The following is a 20,219-nucleotide window of genomic DNA, read 5'->3' on the forward strand; positions in this document are numbered from 1 at the left end:
CTTCCTTCAGAGTTCCATATCAGTTTTCAAATTGAAACTGTGGTTACTGTGTTACCCTGCTTAAACTGCCACCTAGTGGATCTTTTTTGCACTTAACGAACGGGAAATCGGAGATGGGTATGGCTGCAGCCTGGAGCCTCCCGGTCTCATGCCCTCCCAACACGCAGCTGAACTCACAGCGTCGCAGTTATTTTCTTTGTTTCCGTTGGATGCTGTTTATCTGTAAGTACATACACATTATGTATAATTTGTGTAGACGTTTATATTTTGCCGAAAATGTTTGTTTTGTTACATTGTCTCTGTAAATTAGGACTACAGGGTCGTCAAGTGTTACCAAGTGAGACACCCCCCCCCCCCCCCCCGACACGAGCTTTCACGTGTGTGTGTGTCCCTCACGGTCAATGCGTGAGGCTTGAGAACCCTGGTCGGACTAAGCGAGGTGAAGTTAGTTTCATATTCGACATTCGTCTCACATTCGGAAGACGCTACTTTGCAGCGTCGCGTTAGGGACCGGGTGAAAACTACCCATACAATTTTGAAAGATTGTGACTTTTATAATATTGTTATGAATATAAAACCTCAAACGAACAGCAGTGTATTCCAACAATGTATGGCCTACTTCCACACCCTGTACTTTTTCAATAAAGTTTTAAAAAAATGATAGAAAATCGCTAATCTCTGAAAATAGCATGAAATACTCACTAATCTCAATATTTTTTTCAAATTTGTGTCTAAAAATCTCAAATGTACACCAGATTATTCTAATAATGTCTGACCTACTTCCACACCCTTTACTTTTTCAATAAAGGTTTTAACAACATTCAAATCAATCCCTAATCTCTGAAAATAACATGAAATCTTCACTAATCTCAATAACTTTTTCAGACTTGTGTTGTCCTCAAAATGTTATTGAGATTGGTGGATTAGTTATTGAGGATTTCATGCTATTTTAGAGATTAGCGATTTTCTATCCTTTTTTATTAACTTTATTGAAAAAGTAAAGGGTGTGGAAGTATACCAGACATTATTAGAATAATATGGTGTATAATTGAGATTTTTTGACGCAAGTTTGAAAAAGTTATTGAGATTAGTGAGTATTTCATGCCATTTTCAGAGATTAGCGATTTTCTATCTTTAAAAAAACGTTATTGAAAAATTACAGGGTGTGGAAGTAGGCCAGACATTGTTGGAATACTCTGCTGTTCGTTTGAGGTTTTATATTCATAAAAATATTATAAAAGTCACAATTTTTCTAAATTGTATGGGTAGTTTTCACCCGGCCCCTAACGCGACGCTGCAACGTAGGGTATTCCGAATGTGAGACGAATGTCGAATGTCGAATATGAAACTAACTTCACCTCGGTGTCGGAGCGTGCCAACTGCCAACTTTTCCAAAAACCTTGGATTGAGATTTGGTGGGGCCAAACCAAATTTTGCTGCGTACAAAGCAGTTGCTTCACTCGTTGTCTTCGCGTTGTCTTCTCAGCGTGAGAAATACAAGGTGTGTCGTGAGAGCATGTGAACTGGTTGAAATGCGTGTTTCACGGCCAATGCGTGAGCGTTGGCAGCCCTGGTTTGTATTCATTCGTTCAGTTTCACAAAAAAATGTTTTAGTAAACATCGTCAAGAAAAGTCAAGCCTTGAGTTTATTGATTTCAAGTTGTTCTAGCTTTGCACGGTACGCGCTGCAAGGGTATAATACAAATATATTGTTTGAAGATTAAGGGTTGTCCTAGTGGATTATTGTATGAAGGAAATGCAAAGTCAACGATAAACAACAATAGACGACAACAATAATACACGAGCTCGGTAACACACCAGCGATAGAATAAGTGATATGTTTTTTATTAAGGCGTGGCTGGTAGCAAGTCAAGCCCGATTGAGTGGAGGAGGCTGGTAGCAGAGTGTAATATAATTTATGTGGGTTTCAAGAGTGATTTCAATTGCAAGTGTTTTATGTCTAATTGTTAAGGAACATCCTGAGACTAGCTTTCAGTTTGCAGAAAAAGAGTTAGGGCAACATGTGCAGGATGAAAGGAAATAGGGCTGAGGGGAGAGTTGAGGCGGAAGAGGAGATGGGAATGGGAACGGCTGGCCCGCTTTGATTGGTTCAGGCAGGAGGACTCAGTAGTAGTGATTACTTGATACTTTATTACACACGATACAATACATGTTTTCAGAATCAGAATCAGAATGGGATTTATTCGCCATGAAAGTTTGCACAGACAAGGAATTTGCTTTGGCAGGAAGGTGCATACAATAAACATATACCTAAAATTTAAATATGTGGACTATCTATACTAAGGGTACATCAACTAGCAGTACTAAATGGGATTAGAATAGAATTAAATATACAATAAAATAAAATATAAGTTGCCGTAAATTACAATATAAAAATACAAAAATACAAATATTACAAAAAATACAGATGTACAAGATACCATTTTGTAATGCAGTGCAAAAAGCAGTGTGTTTTAAGCAAGAAGTCATTAGAGTCAGTGTGGTCCCTTGGCCTTGTTGAAGAGGCCAACAGCAGAAGGGAAGAAACTGTTTTTGTGGCGTGAGGTATTGGTCCTGATGGACCGCAGCCTTCTGCCGGAGGGGAGTGACTGAAACAGGGAGTGTCCAGGGTGGGAGGAGTCAGCCACAATCTTCCTCGCTCGCCTCAGGGTCCTCGAGGTGTGCAGGTCCTTGAGGGTAGGCAGATTGCAGCCAATCACCTTCTCAGCAGTGCGGATGATACGCTGCAGTCTGCTCTTGTCCTTGGCAGTGGCAGCAGCGTACCAGACGGTGATGGAGGAGGTGAGGATGGACTCAATGATGGCTGAGTAGAAGTGCACCATCATTGTCTTTGGCAGGTTGAACTTCTTCAGCTGCCGGAGGAAGTACATCCTCTGTTGTGCTTTCTTGATGAGGGAGCTGATGTTCAGTTCCCACTTGAGGTCCTGGGAGAGGATAGTGCCCAGGAAGCGGAAGGACTCCACAGTGTTGACTGGGGAGTCACACAGGGTGATGGGGGTGAGTGGGGCTGTGTTCCTCCTGAAGTCCACAACCATCTCCACTGTCTTAAGAGCATTGAGCTCTAAGTTGTTCTGGCTGCACCAGGTCACCAGGTTGGCCGCTTCCCACCTATAATCAGACTCGTCTCCACCAGAGATGAGCCCAATAAGGGTGGTGTCGTCCGCAAACTTCAGGAGTTTGACGGACGGATGACTGGAGGTGCAACTGTTGGTGTACAGGGAGAAGAGCAGAGGAGAAAGGACGCAGCCCTGAGGTGATCTGGTGCTGATGGACCGGGAGTCAGAGACTTGTGTTCCCAGCTTAACGAACTGCTTCCTGTCAGACAGGAAGTCTGTGATCCACCTGCAGGTGGAATCAGGCACGTTCAGCTGGGAGAGCTTGTCCTGAAGCAGGGCGGGGATGATGGTATTGAAGGCAGAGCTGAAGTCCACAAACAGGATCCTGGCATAGGATGCTGGGGAGTCCAGGTGCTGTAGGGTGAAGTGGAGGGCCATGTTAACTGCATCGTCCACAGACCTGTTGGCTCTGTAGGCAAACTGCAGGGGGTCCAGTAGAGGGTCAGTGATGGATTTAACCCTCGTGCTGCCTTCGGGTCACATGACCCAAAGGTTCATAACGAACCATCATTGTGTTTACCCAATTTTACCCAATACAAAACCAAATAAAAATACTTTTCTTTTAACCTTCGCAATGTGGGGGGTCTGAGACAGCCCGACGGTTAAAAGAAAATGCTTCACTTTGTTTTTGTATGCGGTAAAGTTGTCGCAATACGACGGTGGGTCACATGATGGGTCAGAACGACCCGAGGAGAACACAAGGGTTAAGGTGTGCCAGCACCAGGCGCTCGAAAGACTTCATTACCACAGAGGTCAGGGCGACGGGTCTGTAGTCATTATGTCCTGTTGGCCTTGGCTTTTTGGGCACAGGGATGATGGTGGAGGACTTGAGACAGGCTGGCACATGGCATGTCTCAAGGGAGGTGTTAAAGATGTAGGTAAACACCAGAGACAGCTGGTCAGCGCAGTGCTTGAGGGTGGCTGGAGAGACAGAGTCCGGCCCAGCTGCTTTGCGGGGATTCTGCCTCTTGAAAAGTCTGTTAACTTCACCCTCCTGAATGGAGAGAGTCGTCACTGTAGAGGGGGGGAGGTGGGAGGCCTCCTGGGTGGGAAGGGGTAGTTCAGGACTGTCCAATTGTCTTTCAAATCTGCATTAGAACTCATTCAGGTCGTTGGCCATGCGGGAGTCGTTAGTGGAGTGGGGGGCTCTGGGCTTGTAGTTGGTAATCTGCCTAAGCCCTCTCCAGACAGAAGCAGAGTCGTTTGCAGAGAATTGGTGTTTTAGTCTCTCTGAGTACAGTCGTTTAGCCTCCCTCACCGCCTTGCTAAACCTGTTTTTCGACTCCTTGAAACTGTCTTTGTCCCCACTCCTAAACGCGGCCTCTTTCTCTGACCTCAATCTTCTGAGTTTAGCTGTAAACCAGGGTTTGTCGTTATTGTAGCTTACCCTGGTGCGTGTTGGTATACAGCAGTCCTCACAGAAGCTGATGTATGATGTCACAGCCTCTGTGAGCTCATCCAGACTATTGGTAGCAGTCGTGAACATGTCCCAGTCAGTGCAGTCCAAGCACGCCCGCAGATCCTCCATAGCTTCACTGGTCCACTGTTTTGATGTCCTCACAGCAGGCTTACAGCGCTTTAGCTTCTGCCTGTATGCAGGAATCAGGTGGACCATGGCGTGGTCAGAGTGACCCAGTGCTGCTCGGGGGACCGCATGGTATGCTTTGCTGATTGTAGAGTAGCAGTGATCCAAGGTGTTTCCTTCTCTGGTAGGGCATTTGATGAATTGTCTATATTTTGGGAGTTCTTGAGTGAGATTGCCTTTGTTAAAGTCGCCTAGCACAATAACCAAGGAATCCGGATTTTCATGCTCCACACTCAGCATCTGGCTGGCGAGCACACGTTGAGCCTCGTTGACGCTAGCCTGCGGAGGCATGTAGACGCCGACCAGAATGAATGATGCAAACTCTCGTGGCGAGTAAAAAGATCTACAGTTAATAAAAAATGATTCCAGATCAGGAGAACAGTGCTGCAGAATCACTGTCACATCTTCACACCAGCCACTGTTAATGTAAAAACAAATACCACCGCCTTTCGTTTTGCCAGAGAGCACAGGGTCACGATCCGCTCTCAGCAGTTTGAAACCTGCTAGCTGTAGCGCAGAGTCTGGGATCAGTTCACTCAGCCATGTCTCCGTAAAGCACAAAACGGAAGATGAATGAAAGTCTCTGTTTTTCCACACCAGTAGCTGAAGTTCATCCAGTTTGTTGCTCAGTGAACGCAAGTTGGAGAGAAATATCCCCGGTAACGCTGTGTGTGCCCCACGCCGACGGAGTTGCACCAGAGCACCGGCTCGTTTGCCTCTCCTACGGCGCTTCGCTGCTAGGACAAAGCCGAGGGCGGCTTTGACTATAATTCCCACTAATTCTGCCGCTGGAAGCAGAAAAGTGGGAAATAAATCCACAGGAGTTGTAGTCCTGATGTTTAGAAGTACTTCTCTAGTTAGAGAACCCCGGAAATCTTGGCAGAACACTGAATTAACAGACAAAAAAGAGCGCACCTAACGACCGAGGCAGGCATCATCGGCGCCATCTTGGATTGGATCAGGCATAATGGTTCTGCTCGCAGCGGCTCCCTGCTGCACCCAAAGGAGACACCGTCTCGACATCTGAGCAGAGAGCAAGGAACGCATTCCCCCTACGAAAGGAACACAGAACCAAGGGTGGAGGCCGGGGAGGCGGAGGCAGCAGATTGAAACAGAGAGCATCCTGTGTCGCACTAAGCAATGCAGAGTGCAGTGATATCCTGTTTAAATAGCCCGCCCTGCTAAGAAGGTGTGCCCCAACTGCGTGTTTCCTGCATGAACCATCTCCGCCCGATTTTGCTGTGTTTCAGGGTGAAGATGAACGTGTCTGGGGAGTGTAGCGTGATGTCTGAGATGCATGGGTGAGCAGAGGGGTCAAAGGTGGAGGAGGTGGAAGTGAATTCTGAGCACCTTAGGAAGCCGAAGGCCAGGAGGAACATGGCTTCTAGGGTGGCATCGGTGGAAAGGGAGTAGTAGCCAGTGCAAAGTGTGTGGATACAGGCGGCTAGAGAGAGCGGGGATCTAGGCGCTTAAAGGTCCCATGGCATGAAAATGTCACTTTATGAGGTTATTTAACATTAGTATGAGTTCCCCTAGCCTGCCTTTGGTCCCCCAGTGGCTAGACATTTTGATAGGTGTAAACCGTAGCCTGGGTATTCTTCTCCGCCTTTGAGAAAATTAAAGCTCAAATGCTCCGATCTAAAAATCTTCCCCTTATGTCATCATAAAGGTGAAAGGTTACCTCCCCTTTTTCTGCTTTGCCCGCATAGAGAATTTGGCCCACCAATGAGAAAATGAGCTGCGACCATGCGACCGCGATATTGGTTTTTCCTTGAGAGACATCATGGCTTGCAAATGACTAAAGCATGGCAGTTAGCCCCGCCTCTCTCCTCCTCATAGCATTTAAAGCTACAGACACAGAAATGCCACGTCCTATGGAAAGCTCATTGTGGGACTGCTCGTAGTGTCTGTAATTCTTGGAAAATAATTTCAGGAAAGAGACTTCAGATACAGTATTAGGGGACCACTAAGGCCTATATAAAAGCATCCAAAAACAGCATGTCATGGGACCTTTAAGGCCTTTCATAAGGAGGGAGGTCTGACTGTGGGAGATGGCTGTGCAGGGGGAACCGGAGAGCAACTTGCAAAAGAAGTTGATGCCACTGAGGTACATGTGGATAGTGGAAGTGCGGATGGAGAGGTGCGTGTGGGCGTAAGAAATGAAGCTGGTGATGGAAAGGAAGGTCGAATGAGGGGAAGGTGAGGTGGTGAGCAGTGTAGAAGGACTTGGAGCACTTCCAGGCTGTCCTGTCGGTGGAGAGTGTACGGGCTACATACATTGGAAGATGGCATCTTGGGTGTGCAGGTGAAGGTCGTGGAGGGGTGCCGTCATGTGAAGGTGGTACAGGAAAACGGAGGAACCGGAGTGGGAAGGGGATCAGCCTCTGGTGCCAAGAGTCTGAATTTCTGGAGGGAGAGACGGGAGAGGGAGTTAGCCATGGTGTTGTCGTGACCGGGGATGTGAACGGCTCTGAAAATGAACTGATGTGTGACTGAAAGCCAAGTGAGGCGGTGGATGAAGGTCATGGCGCCGGTGATGGAGTCTGAACGACCTTTATTAATCCAGGAGACGACGGCAGTATTGTCAGAGTGGATGAGGATGGATTGGCTTGACCAGTCATGGCCCCAGAGGAGGGCGGCGATGATGAAGGTGTAGACTTCGTGAAGTGCGGATGAGGGGGTTAGTGAGGGAGAGGGGCAGGAAGGGAGTGAGCAGGTAGTTGGAGAGGAGGAGAGTGGGACACACTGGCTGCGAAGCACTGCGATTAGCTGCGAAGCGCCTGGAAGTGCCGCCTTTTTTCTTTCGGCACCCATGTTATTAAATTGCATTCCTCCGTGCTTTAGCTGGCCTAATGCATATGAGTTGATTGGAGTGAAGGAGGAGTCCTGGTGCGCTGACTTCCTCCCGAACTTCAGTTAATAGTCAGTCCAAAGTTTAGAATAGGCTACTGTTAAATAAATGTATTCCAAACTAGTAAATTACATGTCTCTTTCTCTCTTTCACTTACTTACAACTATAAAGTACAGACAGAACTATTAATCTGTATAAAATCACCATATCTTGTTAACACTTTCATTCACATTGTGAATGTTCCACAGAGGACCAAGTTCACAGAATATATGAGCAGTCATGTGACTATCACTGATAAATGATCAACTTTTATCAACTTTTCCACACTAGAAAGACCGTCCTTATAACATCCTGCTCTCCACTGTGAAGATGTCCTGCTCTGTATCAACAACCACTAATGGGGTGGTGGTCATCACCCATGTTCACCCTGCTGGGAACGGCTTGGGGATGGGGGCCTCTTCCCCCACCTGTATGGGTCGGGTAGGACCTGTGGTGTCGTCTGTGATGGAGAGGTTCCGTGAGGGACATCCAAAGGCTCTCGGGGTAGGACTTTATTGTACAAAGTGTATGTAAGATAAATATCAAAACGGACCAATAATGAAGCATGTTTCATTGCACAGCGGGGTGTATGGCTACATCCTTGTTTACACATTTCTCTTATGACCCTGTTTTGTTACAGAAAGAGTCACTGAGTGTGATTGTGCTACTTTTTTTACTCTGTTTTCCTGTCAGACAGTACAAATCATGGTTGGCGCCATGACATTTTTGTTTGGAATCGTGATGGCTGTTGGTTGTGTATTGAATCTTACAGTAATATTTGGTTTCTTCGTCTGGGGCAGCATCATTGTAAGTGCACATCTTCCCTTTGGTTCTTTTTGTTGTTGGTCGTCATTCTACCGTACTGGTTCACGTTTAAGTTTCTGTTGTGTCACCATTGAAACCATGTTCACCACGTTGAAGCTTCTACTCTGCTAAAGCAGTTTCGTTTGGTATGGCTAAGCTCTAGCTCAGCTTCTCCAGCTTAAGACTTACATGTCTTTATTTTGATGTGTACCATAGAGTGTACTTAAGTATGCAGTTCATAGTGTTGCATAGAAAAGCTAATTGATTTAAATTTACATCAACTTTGTGGCTACAGGAAACCTACTACTAAGCAAACATCTATTTTTCTCTCTCAGTACATAATTGCAGGCTCTCTCACCATTGCAGCTGAAAAATCATTGAACAAGTGCCTGGTTAGTAATGTTCAACATTCTTAATGTCCAGTCTAGTGTTTTGGAATATCTTCATAGATTTAAAGTTATAAATCCTTTAACCCTGCTTTTTCTCTCTCCCTCAGGTGAAGGCTTCATTGGGAATGAACGTTGTTGCCACAGTGACTGCTGGCATAGGCACCTTTCTCTACTCTGTAGATTTTACTGGTGTATTTCTCTATTTTTGCGGTGCAATATGTGAGCAATACTGGGTATGACCATATATATATATTTTTTTAATTATTTGAGATGCTTATGGAATTTAAGTTACAGTATGCACACTGATAAAAATTAAACCGGTAAATTACAGGTCTAGTGTCACTTAAGTCAAACTAGTGTAGCTGACTTAGGGTCTTGCTGTACACGGGGTTGAAGGTGTGGGATATGACTATTTTAGCAGAAACAGTGTTATTATTGGCAATTGTATTATATATAAATGAATTTGGGGCACAACTGTCATTCATGCCATCATAAAAGTCTTCCTTAAAGCTGTAGGTGACAAAATACTTCTTATACAAAGTCAAGTACATAGCTACTAGAGTAACATTTTATCTGTTGTGAAAATCTTCTAATTTTGTGTCTTCCCAGGGAATTGCTGCCATCATGGTGCTTTTCTCTTTGCTGGAGATGATGGTCTCCATTAGTGTCTCAGTATTTGCCTGCAAAGCTCTCTGTCATTCCCCCCCTGAAGTAAGTGGAGGCATTGAAAACAACGTGGGATTGGTCAAAATGCCATCCAGTGCTGACAGCTGGTATAGGCCACTGCAGGGGACAGTGAAACAAGATGCACCTTAATAATTACATGTCTTATTTTGTCTTGTAGCAGGCGTTCATCGTTGACAGTTACTTACCTGAAGGTGGCCCTGTACCTGTACCTTCAAAGACAACATTCAACATCCCACCAAACAAGATGTCCAGTTCTGTATCAACAACCACTAATGGGGTGGTGGTCATCACCCATGTTCACCCTGCTGGGAACGGCTTGGGGATGGGGGCCCCCTCTCCCCCCACCTGTATGGGTCGGGTAGGACCTGTGGTGTCGTCTGTGATGGAGAGGTTCCGTGAGGGACATCCTAAGGCTCTGGGGGTAGGACTTTACTGTACCAAGTGTATGTAAGATAAATATATGTGATCAAAACGGAGCGATAGTGAAGAATATTTCATAGTACAGAGGGGTGTATGGCTACATCATTGTTTACACATTTCTCTTATGACCGTGTTCCATTAAATAGTCACTGTCTGACTGTTTTTGCTCTGCCTGTTTTGCCATCAGACAGTACAAATCATGGTTGGCGCCATTACATTTTTGTTTGGAATCGTGATGGCTGTTGGTGAATTGAGTCTTGGAGGAGTAAGCGGTATATTCGTCTGGGGCAGCATCATTGTAAGTGCACATCTTCCCTTTGTTACCTTTGTTGTTGGTCGTCATTCTACAGTACTGGTGTGGATTTCAGTTCACTTTTAAAGTTCTGTTGTGTCACCGTTGAAACAATGAATTGAACTGAAATGAATTGCGCATGTCATCCTTTTTCGGGGACGTAAGGCATCTTACTCCACCTTCCTTTCCTCCGCCCACTACTACACCCACGCAGCAGCGCACAGACATTGGGCCACGTCCGATAACGCGTCTTTAGAAGACGCACGGATACGCCACACTCACCCCGGTTGGTGTATGATCAGTGCTGACATCAACTTTGTGTGTACAGGAAACCTACTACTGAGCAAAATGTATTTTTCTCTCTCAGTACATAATTGCAGGCTCTCTCACCATTGCAGCTGAAAAATCGTTGAACAAGTGCCTGGTTAGTAATGTTGAGCTTCCTTAATGTCCAGTCTAGTGTTTAGGAGTATCTTATATATATATTCCTATATATAACTTTATATAGATGTAAAGTTAGAAATCCTTTAACCCTGCTTTCTATCTCTCCCTCAGGTGAAGGCTTCATTGGGAATGAACGTTGTCGCCACAGTGACTGCAGTCATAGGCACCGTTCTCTACTCTGTAGATGCTGCTGGTGTATTTCACTATTGGTACTTTTACCATGACGATGAGCGATGTATGGTATGACCATATATATTTATTCCTTTTTTAATTTGAGATGTTTATGGAATTTAAGTTACAGTATGTATACTGATAACAATTAAAATGGTCAATTACAGGTCTTGTGTTGTAAGTAGTAAGACCTCTCAGTTACTTCAGTCAAACAAGTGTAGCTGACCCAGGGTCATGCTGTACTCAGGGTTGAAGGTGTGGGATATGACTAATTTAGCAGAAACAGTGTAATGATTAGCAATTTGAATATATATATAAATGAATATGAGGCACAACTGTCATTCCATTCATGCCATCATAAAAGTCTGCCTAATTGCTGTAGGCTATTAATTGACAATAGTAGATAGCTACTAGAAAACCAGTATCTGGAGTGAAAATCTTCACAAAATGTTTCTCATGTACACAGCAATTTCTTAATTTTTTGTCTTCACAGGTGCAACAACAGGGAATTTCTGGCATCATGGTGCTTTCTCTTTGCCGGAGATGATGGTCACCATCAGTGTCTCAGCATTTGCCTGCAAAGCTGTCTGTCATTCCCCAGCTGAAGTAGGCGGAAGCATTGAAAACAACGTGGGATTGCTCAAAATGCTGTCCAGTGCTGACAGCTGTAACCTTAATAATTGCATGTTTTATTTTGTCTTGTAGCAGGTGTTCATCGTTGGCAGTCACTTACCACAAGGTGGCCCTGTACCTTCACAGACAACATTCGACATCCCATCGAACACCTATGAGGTAGGAAGTCTAACACTGATTTTCCCCCATTTCTACACCAGAGGTCTCTGCATCAAAACCTAAGTTACAAAGGGAATGCAGACAACACTAACCAAAACCCAAACATGCTTTCTCTCAGAAATAAAAATGAATGTTTAACTTAATAAGAATCAATAGGTTATCCTTGATAAATTATGTCTTCTCATATCCTCTTTTGTTGCTACAGACTTTGACGACCCCAAAAGGACCAGAAGAGGGATTGCCTGCCTATGACAACAACAGACCCCCCCAGTACAGTCCGGCTATCATTCCCTGAGGGTCTTAACTGTGGCTGCTTGCTTGGCTTCTAGGTTCTCTGGAATTTGTTATGGTCACTTTATTACCCCCAATAATCACTTTTTAAAATCTTTCCACTGGTTAGAGGGAAATTATACTGACTGAATGATGTTTTACCCTGTAATTTTTTCTCTCTCTCCTTGTAGTTCAAACTCTCGGCAATTAGCCTACCAAAACTTTCTTAGTATTTTGTGGAATTTAAATACTGACTTTGTGAATCAAAGTTCTGTCAAATATAACTATATTAATGGACTGTTTTTTTAATTTTTAATTTATTGTTGTATTATTATTGTATGGGGGGATGATTATTCCTTACGCATTTAGACGGTCAATTAGCAACATTCAGGGGCGAAAACAGACGTTAACATTCGGGGCCCAAACCTAACATGAGTTACACGGTCTGATAAAAAAGGGACGTTGTTGGCCGAGGTCATTTTCCGTTTTTTACAGATTGTGAAAGTGCAGATTGTAAGCTTTCAAATCATGTTTAATATATTGAAATCTGAAAATATTTGAAGATGCGCGTATCTGAATGTTGGTAAACCTGGAAAGCTCTAAGCCCAGATATTCGGCTTCAAAGATTATAGGCCTTTTATTATATGGCAACGACAGTACAAGCGTTCTGATTGGCTAATTGGTAGTCATGCCAGCCGCGTATGCGGTCTGATACGGATACTTATTGCCCTCTGACGTCATATGCGGTCTGATACGGATACTGATTGCCTCTGACGTCATCTGGGGTCTGATTCGGATACTTATTGCCCTCTGACGTCATCTTCAAAATGAGCGATATCAATTAGTTTTACTATCCAGATGACAATAAAGACATCAACAGCGACAAGGACATTATTAACTTTCTAAAAGAGCAGAAAAGTGTGAACACAGAGAGAAAAACGACAAGTGATAGGCAGATTGCTAGGTTTGGTTGCTCAGATTTCAGATTGGTTGCTATAGGCAACACCTGAAACACACCGTGAGAAGACTTGAGAGCTGAACAAAAAGACATGTTTTAAATGAAAAGAGCTAAAAATGCCATATAATAAACAACTTACTAACCTCGACCGTTCGGTTAGTAAGTAGTTATTCATGCCTGAAGAGGGGGGGGGGAGGGTGAAGGGGGGGTCGCCCAGGAAAGGGAGCCACACAAGCTAAGGCCGCCACTGCTTGGTGGCACTGGTGCTCCCAACGTTAAAAAGTTAGTTAATTTCGAGTTTTACATCAGACTATTTCTTCTTAATTTCTGCCATGGTCCGGTTCTCCTAACCCACAGCATTTACGGCCCTATTGAAAGCTTTCCACTCTGCCGACTTTCTTTTGTTGTTTGTTGCTAATACCTGATGACAGGCTGCCAAACAGGACACATTTCCTCGCCTCCACCTGTTGTTAGAACCTTGATCTCACAGTCTGTGAAAATGTGACCTCAGGGGCGCATTTACTCAACTCATAAACTTTTTTGTTGCTACAGACTTTGAAGACCCCAAAAGGAGCAGAAGAGGGATTGCCTCCCTATGACAACAACAGACCCCAGTATAGTCCGGCTATGATTCCCTGAGGCTCTTAACTGTGGCTGCTTGCTTGGTTTTTGCTTTAGTTTGCTTTAGTTTGTTATGGTCACTTTATTACCTCCAATAATCGCTTTTTAAAATATTTCCACTGGTGAGAGGGAAATTATACTGACTGTATGTTTAACTGTGTCATGTTTTGTTTTTTCTCTTCTTGTATTTCAAATTCTCTGTTCTGGTGTAAGGCTGGGTGTCATCCTGCCCCCACCTCTCATATGCTAAAATCTGGAGTTGCTGGACAGAGTCTTTACTTGACGGCTCTCATACCTCATTGCGTAACTTACTGTAGTATTGCTTGTCAAATGTGGATAAGTAAGGGTCAAGATGTGGTGTGACTGGTTGTTCTTGGGTATAAAAGGAATTGTGAAGCATTGTTCTGTGGATTCTTGATCTCCTCAGACCTTCTCCTCAGCTCTGGCTTGTCCTACTCCTTCCTCACATCTTGCTTTCTATCTTTGGTTTACAATAATTATGGTAGAGTAAGAGTTAACTTTCATTCTGTAACATGTTTGCCTTGTAATTGATTTCATTCATGTTATTAAATGTATATTTTATTTCACCTCACTTTGACCTTTCAGAATCAGAATCAGAATGGTATTTATTTGCCATGAAAGTTTGCACAGACAAGGAATTTGCTTGGGCAGGAAGGTGCATATAATAAACATATAGGGACCTAAAATTATGTGGACTATCTATACTAAGGGTACATAAACTAGCAGTACTAAGTGGGATTAGAATATAATTAAATATACAATAAAATAAAATATAAGTTGCCGTAAATTACAATATAAAAATACAAAAATACAAATATTACAAAAAATACAAATGTACAAGATACCATTTTGTAATGCAGTGCAAAAAGCAGTGTGTTTTAAGCAAGAAGTCATTAGAGTCCGTGTGGTCCCTTGGCCTTGTTGAAGAGGCCAACAGCGGAAGGGAAGAAACTGTTTTTGTGGCGTGAGGTATTGGTCCTGATGGACCGCAGCCTTCTGCCGGAGGGGAGTGACTGAAACAGGGAGTGTCCAGGGTGGGAGGAGTCGGCCACAATCTTCCTCGCTCGCCTCAGGGTCCTCGAGGTGTGCAGGTCCTCGAGGGTAGGGAGATTGCAGCCAATCACCTTCTCAGCAGTGCGGATGATACGCTGCAGTCTGCTCTTGTCCTTGGCAGTGGCAGCAGCGTACCAGACGGTGATGGAGGAGGTGAGGATGGACTCAATGATGGCTGAGTAGAAGTGCACCATCATTGTCTTTGGCAGGTTGAACTTCTTCAGCTGCCGAAGGAAGTACATCCTATGTTGTGCTTTCTTGATGAGGGAGCTGATGTTCAGTTCCCACTTGAGGTCCTGGGAGAGGATAGTGCCCAGGAAGCGGAAGGACTCCACAGTGTTGACTGGGGAGTCACACAGGGTGATGGGGATGAGTGGGGCTGTGTTCCTCCTGAAGTCCACAACCATCTCCACTGTCTTAAGAGCATTGAGCTCTAAGTTGTTCTGGCTGCACCAGGTTGGCCGCTTCCCACCTATAATCAGACTCGTCTCCACCAGAGATGAGCCCAATAAGGGTGGTGTCGTCCGCAAACTTCAGGAGTTTGACGGACGGATGACTGGAGGTGCAACTGTTGGTGTACAGGGAGAAGAGCAGAGGAGAAAGGACACAGCCCTGTGGTGATCCGGTGCTGATGGACCGGGAGTCAGAGACTTGTGTTCCCAGCTTAACGCACTGCTTCCTGTCAGACAGGAAGTCTGTGATCCACCTGCAGGTGGAATCAGGCACGTTCAGCTGGGAGAGCTTGTCCTGAAGCAGGGCGGGGATGATGGTATTGAAGGCAGAGCTGAAGTCCACAAACAGGATCCTGGCATAGGATGCTGGGGAGTCCAGGTGCTGTAGGGTGAAGTGGAGGGCCATGTTAACTGCATCGTCCACAGACCTGTTGGCTCTGTAGGCAAACTGCAGGGGGTCCAGTAGAGGGTCAGTGATGGATTTAAGGTGTGCCAGCACCAGGCGCTCGAAAGACTTCATTACCACAGAGGTCAGGGCGACGGGTCTGTAGTCATTATGTCCTGTTGGCCTTGGCTTTTTGGGCACAGGGATGATGGTGGAGGACTTGAGACAGGCTGGCACATGGCATGTCTCAAGGGAGGTGTTAAAGATGTAGGTAAACACCGGAGACAGCTGGTCAGCGCAGTGCTTGAGGGTGGCTGGAGAGACAGAGTCCGGCCCAGCTGCTTTGCGGGGATTCTGCCTCTTGAAAAGTCTGTTAACTTCACCCTCCTGAATGGAGAGAGTCGTCACTGTAGAGGGGGGGGAGGTGGGAGGCCTCCTGGGTGGGAAGGGGTAGTTCAGGACTGTCCAATTGTCTTTCAAATCTGCAGTAGAACTCATTCAGGTCGTTGGCCAGGCGGGAGTCGTTAGTGGAATCTGGCTCAGATTTAACCCATAGTAAGTAAGTAAGTAAGACTTTATTTATATAGCACATTTCATACAAGAATTGCAGCTCAAGGTGCTTTACATAAAATCAATAAAAACAATAATACAAGTGATAAACAATTCAAACAAAAATAAAAATCCCAATAAGATCTCTGTTCAAGAGAGAAAACAACTTTAAACATGCATCTTAAAAGTAACAATAATATACAGTTAGGTCCATAAATATTTGGACATTGACACCATTTTCATCATTTTGGCTCTGTATACCACCACAATGGATTTGAAATGAAACAATCAAGATGTGCTTTAAGTGCAGACTTTCAGCTTTAATTTCAGGGTATTTACATCCAAATCAGGTGAACAGTGTAGGAATTACAACACATTTGATGTGTGGCCCCCCTCTTTTTAAGGGACCAAAAGTAATTGGACAATTGGCTGCTCAGCTGTTCCATGGCCAGGTGTATGTTATTCCTTCATGGGAGTTTGTTATTTCATTGACAAGGAGCAGATAAAAGGTCTAGAGTTCATTTCAAGTATGGTATTTGTGTTTGGAATCTGTTGCTGTCAACTCTCAATATGAAGTCCAAAGAGCTGTCACCATCAGTGAAGCAAGCCATCGTTAGACTGTAAAATCAAAACAAACCTATCAGAGAGATAGCAAAAACATTAGGTGTGGCCAAATCAACTGTTTGGTACATTCTTAAAAAGAAAGAACGCACTGGTGAGCTCCGCAACACCAAAAGACCCGGAAGACCACGGAAAACAACTGTGGTGGATGACAGAAGAATTCTTTCCCTGGTGAAGAAAAACCCCTTCACAACAGTTGGCCAGATCAAGAACACTCTCCAGGAGGTAGGCGTATCTGTGTCAAAGTCAACAATTAAGAGAAGACTTCACCAGAGTAAATACAGAGGCTTCACCACAAGATGTAAATCATTGGTGAGTCTCAAAAGCAGGAAGACCAGATTAGAGTTTGCCAAAAAACATCTAAAAGAGCCTGTACAGTTCTGGAACAACATCCTATGGACAGATGAGACCAAGATCAACTTGTACCAGAATGATGGGAAGAGAAGAGTATGGAGAAGGGAAGGAACTGCTCATGATCCAAAGCATACCACCTCATCAGTGAAGCATGGTGGAGGTAGTGTTATGGCGTGGGCATGTATGGCTGCCAATGGAACTGGTTCCCTTGTATTTATCGATGATGTGACTGCTGACAAAAGCAGTAGGATGAATTCTGAAGTGTTTCGGGCAATATTATCTGCTCAGATTCAGCCAAATGCTTCAGAACTCATAGGACTGCGCTTCACAGTGCAGATGGACAATGACCCAAAGCATACTGCGAAAGCAACCAAAGAGTTTTTTAAGGCAAAGAAGTGGAATGTTCTGCAATGGCCAAGTCAATCACCTGACCTAAATCAAATTGAGCATGCATTTCACTTGCTAAAGACAAAACTGAAGGGAAAATGCCCCAAGAACAAGCAGGAACTGAAGACAGTTGCAGTAGAGGCCTGGCAGAGCATCACCAGGGACGAAACCCAGCGTCTGGTGATGTCTATGGGTTCCAGACTTCAGGCTGTCATTGACTGCAAATGATTTGCAACCAAGTATTAAAAGTGACAATTAGATTTATGATTATGTTAGTTTGTCCAATTATTTTTGGTCCCTTAAAAAGGGGGGGGCCACATATAAAATGTGTTGTAATTCCTACACCGTTCACCTGATTTGGATGTAAATACCCTGACATTAAAGCTGAAAGTCTGCACTTAAAGCACATCTTGATTGTTTCATTTCAAATCCATTGTGGTGGTATACAGAGCCAAAATGATGAAAATTGTGTCAATGTCCAAATATTTATGGACCTAACTGTAATTAATAAAAGTAGGAAAACCCTTTTGAGATAAAATTACTTAAATGCTTCGGTAAAAAGGTAGGTTTTAAGCTGTCTTTTAAAAATGTCTAGAGTGTTTGCTTCCCTAATATTTATGGGTAATTTGTTCCATAGTTTTGGGGCGTAATTGACAAAGGCCGAATCACCAATCTTCTTATGACTGCTTCTGGTGACCTCTAATAGGCCTGCATTTGATGATCGCAGTGTTCTAGCTGGTGTGTAGTTTATAAAGGAGTTAGCAATGTAGCTAGGTATTTGTCCGTGTAGAGCTTTGTATGTGAGGAAAAGGACCTTAAAGTCAATTCTGAAGGTAACAGGGAGCCAGTGTAAAGTAGCTAGGACAGGACTAGTGTGTTCTCTCCTTTTAGTTTTGGTTAATAATCTAGATGCAGAATTTTGAATGAGCTGTAGTCTTTCAGTGGTTTTCTTGGGAATACCAGTGAAAAGTGCGTTACAGTAGTCCAGACGGCTGGATATAAAAGCATGAATTAACTTCTCTGCATAATTTTGGTTTATGAATGGTCGTACCTTTGCTATATTCCTCAGGTGAAAGAAAGCTGTTTTGGTCACTTTATTAATGTGAGAGTTGAAATTCAAATCTGAGTCCAGGATTACACCGAGACTCGTCACCTCTGGTTTAAGACAGGGGGTTAAACCTCCAAGATTCTTAATAAGCATCTCTCTTTTGGATTTGGGGCCACATAGTAGGACTTCGGTTTTGTCTTCATTTAATTTAAGAAAGTTAGCGTTCATCCATTTGTTTATTGCCAACAGGCAGTTGGTAATGGAATTGATGGCCGTTGCATCGTTGGGTTCAGTGGATATATATAGTTGTGTGTCATCCGCATAGCTATGGAAATCTATGTTATGTTCTCTGATTATGTCGCCGAGTGGTAACATATAAAGAGAAAAAAGTAATGGACCTAAGCAGCTTCCTTGAGCAACCCCGTAGCAGTTCTCATGTTTCTTGGACCTATGGTCACCTAAACTAACATAAAACTTCCTTCCTGTGATATATGATTTCATCCAGTTCAATACACTATCCGTGAACCCAATAAGCTTTTCCAGTCTATTGATTAGGATGTTGTGATCAATTGTATCAAATGCTGCACTGAGATCTAACAGGATAAGGATAGAGACTTTATTTGCATCAGAGTTTAGTCTGAGGTCGCTAATTATTTTGGTGAGAGCAGTTTCAGTACTATGTTATGTTCTCTGATTATGTCGCCACTGTTGTGGGTATAGGATCAATATCTGAGGTTGTGGAGTTAGATTCGCTGACAATTTTGGAAAGTTCACTAAGTGTGATACAGGTAAATGTGCTCATGGTTATGTTGCAGAATCTACTGATGTCAGTTTCGATACCACTATTAATAATACTAGCTCTGATCAAAGTTATTTTGTTCTTGAAGAACAAAGCAAGCTCTTCACATTTAACTACTGAGGATGGAGGTGGAGCAGGGACAGTGTTTAGCAGCTGGTCAATGGTGGAGAAAAGAACTCTGGAATTTCTGGAATTTTCTGTAATAATGTTGGAGAAATATTCTCTCCTTGCTAGACGGATGGTTTTGTTATAGGTGGTTAGTGTATCTTTGTAGATATTGTAGTGGATAGTGATCTTTGTTTTCCTCCATTTTCTCTCTGCTGCACGGCATTTTCTTTTTGTTTCACTAACATTTTTATTTCTCAGCCATGGGGAGGTTCTGCTTGTGCACTTCTTTTTGGTTTTCAGTGGTGCAACAGAGTCTAACTCAGATAATAGTTCATCATTGAGGTTCTCTACCATTTCATTCAGAGAGCAATCATGGTTAGTCGGCTCATATAGAGCAAATTGTTCAGAAAATTTCATCATAGCTGTATCGTCTAAATATCTTCTATGGACTAAGAATTCTTTTTTGTTTTTTTGTTAGGATAATTTCCACATTAAAAAGTATATAATGATGGTCTGAGAGGGGTAGATCAGTTATTGAAATATTATTGATATTTAGTCCAGTTGTTATCACTAGATCTAGTGTGTTTCCGTGTCGGTGTGTTGGGTCTGTTATGTGTTGAGTTAGATTGAAACTGTCAAGGAGATTTAAGAGCTCAATAGTTCTTGGGTCTGTTTTTTTATTTACTTGGATATTTAAGTCTCCGTTTAAAACTACTTTGTCATATCTAGTGACACATAGTGATAATAGTTCAGAGAATTCTTGTATGAATATTGGCGAGTGCTTGGGTGGACGATATATAATAACAAAAAGTATTGATTCGGTTTTGAGCTCTATAGCAAGATATTCATATGATGTGAATTCACCTAGCTCAGTGATTTTGAACAACAGTTTAGAGGAGAAAATAGCTGCGACTCCTCCACCTTTTTTTGATGTCCTAGAAACTTGGTGAAAGCTGTAATCATAGAGTCAAATAACTGGAAT

The 20,219-nt window shown here is 43.5% G+C and overlaps 1 protein-coding gene across 1 annotated transcript; it reads left to right on the forward strand.

Annotated features, from left to right (window-relative positions):
- Positions 1-1,327: 1,327 nt before the first annotated feature.
- Positions 1,328-12,973, forward strand: LOC134023069 (uncharacterized). Its single transcript, XM_062464890.1, is given in 14 exon segments — positions 1,328-1,501; positions 7,904-8,116; positions 8,306-8,419; positions 8,752-8,808; positions 8,913-9,038; positions 9,415-9,516; positions 9,650-9,913; positions 10,100-10,210; positions 10,572-10,628; positions 10,760-10,888; positions 11,313-11,343; positions 11,346-11,425; positions 11,525-11,611; positions 11,817-12,973. Coding segments are annotated over 14 exon segments (1,629 nt in total). The 5' UTR covers positions 1,328-1,333; the 3' UTR covers positions 11,907-12,973.
- The last annotated feature ends 7,246 nt before the right edge of the window (positions 12,974-20,219 follow it).

Source organism: Osmerus eperlanus, chromosome 7 (assembly GCF_963692335.1).
Source record: "Osmerus eperlanus chromosome 7, fOsmEpe2.1, whole genome shotgun sequence".
NCBI classification, from domain to species: Eukaryota; Metazoa; Chordata; class Actinopteri; order Osmeriformes; family Osmeridae; genus Osmerus; species Osmerus eperlanus.